An 11,228-nucleotide genomic window follows, 5' to 3' on the forward strand; every position below is an offset into this window, starting at 1 on the left:
TATGCAAAAATAAATTATTATCATGATTGAAGCAAATTACAGATCAAATTCAAGGCAAGGTAAAGATAAAAGAAACATAGTCAAAAGAAGAAAAGAAAAAGAGATGAAGGTAAGTAAGACAGCAACCTTATAGGAAAGAGCAAACATTTATATTAGTTTATACAAATAAATAAATAATCACATCTACGATTAGAGAAAGTGGTTGGCATATAAATTAACAAACTTAAAAATTTGAAAAGCTCTCTACGGCTCTGCTTGAAAGAGAGAATTCATGATATCTTCTGGTTCCTGGACTTTCCCCAGGTTTATCTTTGTATGAATACCTGCCAAAGTGTGTACCCTTTTACTTAGGACTGATTAGTATTTCACTTATTATTTAAAAAATAATTCAACAGACATTTGCTGAGCAGTTACTATGTGCCAGTCACTGTGATAAATGTTGGATATATAGCAATAAACAAAATAGGCACCATCCTTGCCCTCATGAAGTTTATAGTTTGGTGGAAGAATTTTTCATACACATAACATATTATTATAAGTTGCCACTATTATACATTGTAATAGGGAAGAAAAAGAGTAAAATACAAAAAATAAAAGAAAAAAATTATTTTGTGGGACACATTACAAAGGAAACATGGCTTGCAGACCCTCAGGATTGGAATTTCATGGCAGAAAGCTATCAGCTTCTTGCCTGGGATACAATATTACTTTGAATTCACCATAAAAGATTAGAGCAACTATTACTGTTTATGCAGCACATTGTGTTTCTCTAATCATAAATAAGACAAGGTTACAGATTACAAACAGTTGTAATGCAACAAGTTTATTATGATAAGCTCTTCTCTTTTATTGACAAGACTTGCAGCACTTTATTAAAATGTATTTTCTCTGCAGTGGTCTAAGAGACCTGGGAATTACTCCCCTTTGTTTATAAATGATGATAGTGATTCATAGGGAGGTGAGATGATTTGCCTTAGATGGTTTGGGAGCTGGTGTGTTAAAAACTAAATATAGGACCTATTGGGATTGAGCTGCCTTTTATGTGGTTAGAAATGGAAGTTTAAACTATGTGTCAGAGACACTAAGCATTTTATTTTTGAAAAGAAAGGGTATCTTTTTTCTTTAAGCGAATGTAGGAAAAATATGGTGATGCTTGATGAGATGGTAGATTTTCAGGGTGCTAAAACTCTAGACACACACACACATACACACACGCACACGCACACATCCAAGAAGTCCAGTTTTAATTATATCTTTCTGTAGTCAATGGAGGGATCTGGGACAGTGAAGACATAAATCAAAGATTAGTAATGAAAAGAGACAGAAGCAAAACACGATTATATTGGTCTCTTGCTTGAAATATTTCATTGCTTCAAAGTTTCAGTCCAAACCCCTTTGCTTTAGGGAGCCCCTTATGTCTGGGTCTTTGTATTTCTGTCTTCTCTGCCTCACCCTCTTCAATGCATTGTTCATCCAGTCATTCCCAACTACCTCCTGTGGCTTAAAGACACCAACCTCTCTGCTGCCTCCATGATTTATTAAGCTGCTGTTCTATCTGGAACAACTGTTCCCTACCTCTCCTGCTGCCTATTCATCTTTTAAAGCTTAGACTGGATAGCTCAGAGGCTTTCCATAACTATTTCTCACCTTTGACACTGAATCACCAAATCTGGGTTTTAGTTATTCTTTCTGTATGCTTGCATGCCATGCTGCTCACCTCCCAGTCACGGCAGAATCCCTCAGCATTGCAATTATTACGATTATAACTTGTCTTTCTCCTTCACCAGATTTGGGAGAGACTTGAGGGCACTTGAGACTTGACGTAATAGCATTTCTTTTATCTTTCTACTCCTGGCATTAATATAATGCCTGACACAGGGCAAACACTCGGAAATATGGACAAATGAATGAGTGAATGGACTAAATCTCTTGTTGACAGTATCCTCTGTTGTGTCCCATAGACTCCATGGCTGCTAAGTTCTATTCATTTAAGGTTGAGCTGTAAAAAGCCTATGGAATCCCGTGAGAAATTTCTCTCTGAAGAGACTAACAGGTACATTGAGGACATTTTAAAACAAGTTTGTTAAAAAGCATTTGCTTCTCCCCTTCCTTGTCCTGCTCTTTTTCTTGCATGTATTCTTGTGGTTTTATTTCAATGCATTTTCAGATTTTGACTTGTGTCTTTATATATGTATTGTGTATAGATATACGTACACACATATATTTATATGTGTTACATAAATGTATTGGATGTATTATATATATAATATATATACTTGTTCTCTCTAGGCTTGGAAAAAAAATCTTCATGAGATAAAATTAAGTAGGTTGACAAAATTAAGTAACGAATTAAAGCATATTTAATCAGAGTTTCAGCTCTCAACCTGAGACACCTGAAAAGTATTGGCATTCTATTGATTACTGTGGTAGAACATCTGTGCTGAGTATGGTGGCAAATAGAGGTATGTTCGTGGTGCCTTGTTACTAGAGTCGACCACTTTGAGTTCTCTCTAAGAGAAAATGAAGTTGAAATAGGTACACCTCCAAAATACCCAGATTTTAGAATTGAATATCTGCCAATTTTAATCTATGAACCAATGTACTCTTTTTCTGTTATAATCCAATGTGGATTTTGTTAAAGAATGTTACATGTTTTATTTCTCTTGCATATTTTGGGTTTATTTCACAACTGTGCTCATTAAGCTTCTGGTTTCATTAGTATTGAAGGTTCTATGATGTGGTAGGAAAAATTGGGCTTTAGAGTCAGACATACAAGAGGCTGAATTCTGATTTTCTAAGTAATTAACTTTATGACTTTGAGAATGTTGAATAACTCTTAAAACTTAATTTTTTCTTATCCATTAGTGCTGTTTTAAGGACTAAATGAATGATTTACTAGTGAAGAGTAGATAAATAAATGTTGGTTCACACCAAAATTGCATTTGTCTGAGGAAGAAGAGAGAAGAGAAGGCAAACATAAAAGAGAACCTGTTAAAAGTTAGCAAGGCGTGTTAGTAGTAGCAAGAATGTTAGTCATTCTGCCAATAGAGTCTTTTTTAAAAAATTAAAATGATCATCCTATTTTTACCTTTTTAAAATGGAAGAAATATACCCAAAACTAACATAAACAAATGACACATCTTGCCAGAGAAATATAGTTTATTGGAAAACCCACCAAGAAATTTTCTTCTATGAAAATACCCAATATAAGAAACAAGAGCCAGGAAGCAATATGACCAAGAACATGTAATCTGAGGTCTTAAAGATTGAAACAGTATTTTGCTAATAAAACACATTCACCTGCCCACAGGAACCAAATGGTTATTCAGCTAAATAAGCATAAAAAATACTTTTCTTTTTTCCCCCATTAAAACCAAAGGTAAGTTCTTCATATCTTGGTCATCTGGTCTACCTTAACATCTGGTAAACTACTGAGGCAAGTGAATACTGAAGAGACAGCTTCTGGATTCTTCGTTGTCGGGCACTGAGCAAAGTAGCCATCTACCAGCAGCCTCTTGGGAGGCAGGGCTCACAGCAGGGCTGAGTGAAAGTGGTGAGGTTGAGGGTCTCCAGACCTGGAGTTGGCTGGCAGGAGTTGAGCAGGAAGCAGGTGGGCACACAGGGCTGAGGAATGTGGCAGGGTGGGGGACAGTTGTCACAGCAGGTGGGCTCCAGTAACCAAACTGTGTGTGGGCAGGTGCTGGGCAGGCAGACTCCACAGCGGCAGGATTTGTCGAAGGAGCAGATGGTGGTGGCAGGCCCGGTGGGGACACTGCAGCTGTGAGAGGCACAGCAATCCATGGCAATGGGCGTCTGGTTAGCTTTCAGTTTCTTAGACAGATGAGGATTCTGAGGTACAAATGTCTCCTCTCTTGTTAGGGCTATTATATACCCTCCCAAGTGGGCATTGGTCCAACTGGAAGCCTTCCTGTTTTGTTTATGGCACCCTTTTTCACTGAGATTCTCTAATCAGTTTGGCATTTACATGTCCATTAAGAGTTCCTGCTCTTATTAAGTTAATCATATTTTTGACTCATTGACTTGTCATTTTTGTCACAAGATCATCACATTTTGTCTTCACAGGTTTCTGGCATGCCAAACCTTATATGACTTTTATGGGTAATCAATCCAAGTGACAATTCAGCTATAATTTTGGAGGCCAAACTCTTTTGGTTTTTCCCTCTTAATTTTAAATACTATGGATAATGTGATTTCTATTGACTAGTTTCAGAATGACTAACTCAAATGATGAACTGGACCATTTTCAACTCAATAAAGTCAACAAGAACATGGCTATTTACAGATGAATGTTTCATGTGACTACAGGCATCTCGGACATGTTTGCATTATTTAGTGATATTATAATTCAGGTTCTATTGAGCAAGCAAAGTGGTAGAATGGTACAGGATGAAACTCCTTTTTATTATTTTTAATAAATCCGTAGTGAATTTCTCAAGGTTGTATTATTGTATGGATTGTTTTTTTCTAAAATAGTCTCTATTCTCAAAGTTATGCCAATCTTGTGGTGAATCAAAGTATAAATTCATTGGAAGGAAGGGTCCACACAGTGGCCATTCTTTGTTGAATATACCACTAAAAGAAAACCACCTCAGCCTTGATTCATTTTCATGTGACTGGTGTACATGCTTTAAAATAAGATGAAATAAGAATTAAAAGGAGAAACCACAAGAGTCACAGAACAATCATGGGTTTTGGCAGGGAATCTGACCCAATGCAATTTAGAACTATGGCATTCATAAAAATCACTTTTTCACTGACTTACTCCCTACTTTGCATGTTTATTTGTTTTCATACCTTGGATCTTTAACTAGATTGAAATTCCTTTGAGGTATGCCTTAAACAACATTATTTACTTAAGTCAGCCAGAGATTGAACTAGATAATCTCAAATGTGTAATATTCTAGATTCCAACATCTTCTTACACCTGTCCGTGATCAGCACAAATCCTTTCAGATAATATTGTATAATTTAAATTACATACTCGTTATGTGGCAATTTGTTGACTAAACAGAAAGCAAAGATTCTGGGTAGGTTGTTTCTGAGGGGACATTACCAAAAACCAGTATGATCTATTTAAAAGAGAAGAAAGCTGGCTAAAATCAGTGGAAAAATATCAAATGTCATTGGTAGGTAAGCCTTATATGTTATATGTTAAAACAACCAGTTTATCTTTTTCTTTAACAACAAAAATACATGGTACATATATGCCGTAGAATACTATGCAGCCATAAAAAATAAGGAGATACTATCCTTTGAAGAAACATGGATGGAGCTGGAGGCTATTATCTTTAGTAACTAATGCAGAAACAGAAAACCAAATACTGCATGTTCTCACTTATAAGTGGTAGCTAAATGATGAGAACACATGTACACATAGAGGGGAATAACAGACGCTGGAATCTATCAGAGGGTGGAAGGTGGGAGGAGGGACAGGATCAGGAAAAATAACTGGTAGGTACTAGGCTTAATACCTGGGTGATGAGATAATCTGTACAACAAACCCCCATGACACCAGCTTACCCATGTAACAAACCTGCACAGGTACCCCTGAACTTAAAAGTTAAAAACAAAAAAACAGAAAACAGCTTTCAAATCATTTTTATTAGCAGGAGTTTACAACAAATGCCAAGGGTGTTGAACATCATACTGTTACCAGATGGTGCTGTGCAGTTCCAGGCTTTTGGTGTCCCAAACAAAGAACTGGACGAGACACACACAGCAAAACAAAGAAACAAAAGTCTATTAAGCACAGTATTACACTCTAAGAGGGGGAGAGTGAACCGACCTCTATGAGATGAGATCAGCCCCCAGCTTGGTGCAGTTTGCGTCTTTGTGTGTGTGTGTGTGTGTGTCCTTTCCCAAGGCTGCCTAATCTCTAGCCAGTGTCTGCCTCTTTGATTGACAGGTGTGTTGCTTAGTTACTTTGGCCCCTGTGTGCTTGCGCACCACCTCCAGCCCATAATTTTAAGTACATACATGATATGCAGTCCATATGCATAAGCCTGAATGAGCTGATTTTCATACAAGGTCATGTTAAGGATACGTTTTCTCTTAAATGTGCATGCTTATCCATGAAGAGTTGCCCCTTACTGGTTTGATCCTTATCTTGCCGGCCATGGGGGCCTTGCTTTCTTCTCTATCTTACTTTTTGTTTTGGCTGGAGTGCAGTGGCATTCTCTGCTCACTGCAGCCTCCACTTCCTGGGTTCAAGTGATTCTCCTACCTCAGACTCCCAAGTAGCAGGTGGGATTACAGGTGCCCACCACCACACCCAGCTAAGTTTTGTATTTTTTGTAGAAAGGGGTATTTCTCCATGTTGGCCAGGCTGGTCTCGAACTCCTAATCTCGAATGATCCACCTGCTTCGGCCTCCCAAAATGCCAGGATTACAGGATGAGCCACCGCGCCTGGTCTAACTTCTGCTTCTTATCTTGCTTCTTGCTTACCTGCCCCTTCACCTTGCTTCTGGTCTCTGCTTTTATTCACTCCACGCTTTATCCAAATTTTAATTCCCTTTGCTATTCTCCTGCCTCAATACCTATACTTTACTACTGAAGAACAGAGAAGCAAATTCAAGTGGCCTTCCAAGTATATTATAAAATTCAAAGTTAATGAACTAGTATTGAAATCGTCAAGGAAATGTTTAATGTTTACTTACTCTTGACTTACCAGTCTCTCTCATCTAGAAGCCAGTGGCTTGGCAAGTAGAATATATGAAGAAGACCCTCTCCCATTCTCTGTGTTCTCTCTGACTTCTCTTTTAAAATCGATCTTGAAATGTCATATAGATTCAGGAGATCTACTGTACAACATGGTGACTATAGTGAATAACCATATACTGCATTTTTGAAAAACGCTGAGAGAATGGATTAAGTGTTCTCATCACAAAAATGATAACTATGTGAGTCACGCATACGTTAATCATACAGCACATTACATAAAGTGAAGGCGGGAGTCTCCTAGGTACTTTACCCTCTGTGACCTTGTTCATACTGTTTCTTTAGCTTAAAATGACCTTTCCCAATTCTCTACTTTCCAAATCCTGTTGATCCCTCAAGATTCAGCCAAACATCACCTTCATAAAGAAACTCTAGGTGATTCTTCTAGATGTTTGCATCCTTTTCTCTGCTCTCACAAAATGGGCTGCCTATTCTTCCCTTTCAACCTCATTTCTTTCTGCTATATTTTGTAGTTTGTCACTTAAATTTGTTTTCCTCACTCCAATGCAAGGTTCTTGGAAGCGGTAATTGTATGTTAGTTTTATTTGTCTTTTTCAAGCACCTAGGACAAAGCCTGAAACAGAGTAGGCATTTGATAAATATTTGTTGAATTGGATTACATTTCAGATTAGAATTAAAAAGGTATTTATTTTTATAATGGCCTTTTATAACAGTAACACTTTATATAAACCAAGTGATTCATTTTTTGTGTGAATTGCTTTACAGTTGTCAAAACTTTTTTTTTTTTGAGATGGAGTTTCGCTCTTGTTGCCCAGGCTGGAGTGCAATGGCACGATCTTGGCTCACAGCAACCTCTGCCTCCCGGGTTCAAGCCATTCTCCTGCCTCAGCCTCCGGAATAGATGGGATTACATTCATGCGCTACCATGACCGGCTAATTTTGTATTTTTAGTATTTTTAGTAGAGACGGGCTTTCACCATGTTGGTCAGGCTGGTCTCGAACTCCGGACCTCAGGTGATCCACCCGCCTCAGCCTCCCAAACTGCTGGGATTAGAGGCGTGAGCCACCATGCCTGGCCCACATTTTTAAATTCGAAGATTTACCTAAATGAGACTTTGAAAAAAATGGGCTTGGCTCAATCTTTGAAGTCCTTTCGGTGAGCATGTTGATCTCAAATTGCTAGGTTCACTGCCTCTTTAAGGACACATGTGAGTTTATTTAGAGGCAGGGAAAAAATAAAAATCAGAGGTAGATGCTGACCTTGGCATTTAAAACGATTCTAAGCTTAGAGCCTAATGCATTTCACTATCCTCACAGTTTTCTTCAGGTATCTATGTGTGCCTGTGAGGCCTCTTTTTGGCTCTGAAATTTATGTTGATGTCATCAGAAAGTGTAATTCTGTTGGATGTATTTATAAGTTCATGATGCATGTGTCAAGAGTCGTTGGATAATTATAGCATTAAATGTTAAGACAGTATGTGGTTTGGGGAGTAGTGGTGTTTATTTAGTTTTGAAGTAAGGAGATCCATGATAGCATTTTTTTTTTCCCATTTCTCATTTGAAATCATTGTTCAAAACAGGAAAAGAAAACTTCTGTAAAACTGAAAGCACAGTGCTATAATATTTTCTTCCAAATGGCCTAATTAAAGGCCATTTGCTGAGCAGCCCTCAATGACTACTGAAGGTCCTTAGGGTCATGTGGGCAAGCTCTTTGGCTAGCAGCAAGGTGGTTCACACTCTGGATGCAGGTGGTGACAGAGAGCCCGCTCAGGGTTGGAGCTGGGTGGCATTTGTTGAGCAGCCAACAGGATGGCACATAGGAGTCAGGCACGCAGCAGGGCAGGGGGCAGGTTCACAGCAGGTGGGCTGAAGGCGGCTGATCTCATGAGGGCAGGTGTTGGGCAGGCAGACTTCACATTGACAGCTTATGTCAGAGGGGCAGATAGTGGTGGCCAGGCCAGTGGGGACACTGCAGCATCCTTGGAGATAGGAATCACAGCAAGACGTGGTGACAGTGGACCAGGAAAATGTTTTGTTGCAAAGGAAGGCTTTCTTCTACAGGGTTGTCCTCTATGGGTCTTTTATATCCACCTATCTCAGAGAACATGGCTTGTGTCCATCAGAATGTTGGACGGAACATCCTTGTTACTGTTTACCTAATTCTGTAAAAATAACTCACTAACTTCTTTACATATCAGACACGGGATGAGCTCTCCTTCAGTTTTATTTAGTTGTGTTGCTACATTCAAACTTGCTTCCTGTTGTAGTTTCAAAATGGTGTCAGTGTAGTTTTCCACTTACTCACATGTAGACACATCCATGTTGTATTAGTCTGTTCTCACGCTGCTATAGGGACATACCCGAGATTGGGTAATTTATAAAGGAAAGAAGTTTAATGGACTCACAGTAGACCCACCTCGGCCTCCCAAAGTGCTGGGATTACAGGCATGAGTCGCTGTGCCTGGCCTCAATAACAATTTGAAGGAAAAATGAAATACCTTGTTTTTTTATTATATTATCAAGGATAAACAATTATTAATGTTAAGGGCAGTTGTTTTACCTTGATTATTGATGCTGAAGTTGAACTGAAAATGTGTTTGAGTTGCCAAACATTCTGCATTTCAATTCAAAGTTAATGATCCAGCCAATATTTCTTCTCTGCTGACACTGCTAATCAGTAAAGTCTAACTTTTTAAAAAAGGTTTGTTCTTACCTTAGAAACATGGATACCTTTTTTAATACTCATTGTATACACTCATTTTATTTTAGACTATAATCACCACAGAGAAAGCAGAGCTGCTGTGTACAACAAAAGATACAATTGACAGGGATAGTAGAGAATATATTGTCAAGTGTCATATACTTTCTCCTGAATAAAGACAGCCACCTATAATCACATTTCTCTTTGACATATTGCTGTCTATGGGGAAGGTGAGTGCTTTGGTGTAGTGGAAAGAGAAGGGACTTGGGACTTAGTTTGGGGTTTAAGTTCTTCTCTCTCACTTATGATTTATGTAACTTTTGCAAGTAATTTAGTCTTTCTCAGCCTGAGTTTCTGCACCTGTGAGTGGCCTTTCTTCACCTGTTAGTGATGCAGGGCAGGGGAGCCCCAAAGTGGGGCTTAGCCTGCAAGGGTTCTTGGCTTTGCCTAGGGAAGAATTCAAGGGCAAGCCGGAGGTAGAAAACAGCTTTATTGAAGCAGCAGTGTTACAGCTCCATGACTGCTCCTGTAGAACAGGGCTACCTCTGTAGGCAGAGAGTAGCAGCTCAGGGCAGTTTTGCATATTTCTACCTACTTTTAATTAGATGTAGATTAAAGAGTGGTTCGTGCAGAAATTTCTAAGGAAGGAGTAGTAAGTTTTAGGTCATTGGGTCATTGCCACGGAAAGGGGTGGTAACTCAGGTGTTGCCATGGCAATGGTAAATTGACACGGCATGCTGGTGGGCATGTCTGATTGGAAAGCTGTTTCCGTCCCCATCCTGTTTTAGCTAGCCCTCAGTTTGGTCCAGTATCTGAGCTCCGCCTCTGGAGTAGAGTCCCACCTTCTACCTCATTAGTATGCCCAGTAGATATTCACTTAATGTGAGCTATTCCTAATGAAAGCAGTAAAAGTAATGAGGTAGAATGGGCTTGGTTAGTTGCATGGGGTACTCGTTACTTAGAATGCTTCTGGATGATCTAGAATCATAGAATGTTAAAACGAAAAGCAACCTTAGAGATGGTCTGATCAACCAACCCATTTTACTGCTTTAACACCCGAGACCCCAATAACTTAATTGACTTGCTTAGGGCCACAGAGGCAGCTCAAGGCAGAGCCAGGACTAAAACAACACATCTTCTGGTTTCCAGTTGGGGATTTATAACTAGGCCAGGGCCCGTGAATGCTAAACACCATGGTAGTATTTTAGGTACTAAAAACAAACTCTAAATTTTTATCCCTTACTAGCATGTATGAAAACATGAACGTTCTTTGCTTTTGACTAGAAAAAAGGTAACTTGGCATGGTAACAAAGGTTATTCTATAATAATCCTAAACATTTCATTGATATTTATAAATGTATTTATGAACACAAATGAAGGAATTAATAAACTTTTTTAAGAAAGCCATTTGGGAAAAATAAATATTTCAAGAAATAAAAAGATGACCAACCTAAGTATCCATCATCCAATGAGTGGACAGAGAAACTGTGGTATATATACACCATGGAATACTACTCAGCTGTTAAAGGGAATGAAACAATGTCTTTTGCAGCAACTTGGATGGAGCTGGAGACCATTATTCTGAGTGTAATGGAGTGGGAAATCACAGGAATGGAAAACAAAAAGCCATGTTTTCACTTATAAGTGGGAGCTAAACTAAGTATGCAGATGCATATGGAGTGATATAATGGACTTTAGAGACTCAAAAGGTGGAGGGTGGGAAGGAGGCCAAGGATAAAACACTACATATTAGCTACCATGTATACTCCTCGGGTACGGGTGCACTAAAATCTCAGAATTCACCACCACTATATAATTCATCCGTGT

The 11,228-nt window shown here is 38.8% G+C and overlaps 1 protein-coding gene across 1 annotated transcript; it reads right to left on the reverse strand.

The window, feature by feature from the left end:
• Positions 1–3,141: 3,141 nt before the first annotated feature.
• LOC129017655 (keratin-associated protein 3-2) lies at positions 3,142–3,880 on the reverse strand. The gene has a single exon (XM_054458263.1). It carries the CDS (start codon positions 3,799–3,801, stop codon positions 3,502–3,504), a length of 300 nt encoding a protein of 99 aa, XP_054314238.1. The 5' UTR covers positions 3,802–3,880; the 3' UTR covers positions 3,142–3,501.
• Between the last annotated feature and the right edge of the window lie 7,348 nt (positions 3,881–11,228).

Source organism: Pongo pygmaeus, chromosome 19, assembly GCF_028885625.2.
Source record: "Pongo pygmaeus isolate AG05252 chromosome 19, NHGRI_mPonPyg2-v2.0_pri, whole genome shotgun sequence".
NCBI lineage: Eukaryota > Metazoa > Chordata > Mammalia > Primates > Hominidae > Pongo > Pongo pygmaeus.

Coding starts and splice junctions, on each gene's coding strand:
- LOC129017655 (XM_054458263.1), bottom strand. CDS start 3,801: ATGGATTGCTGTGCCTCTCACAGCTGCAGTGTCCCCACCGGGCCTGCC.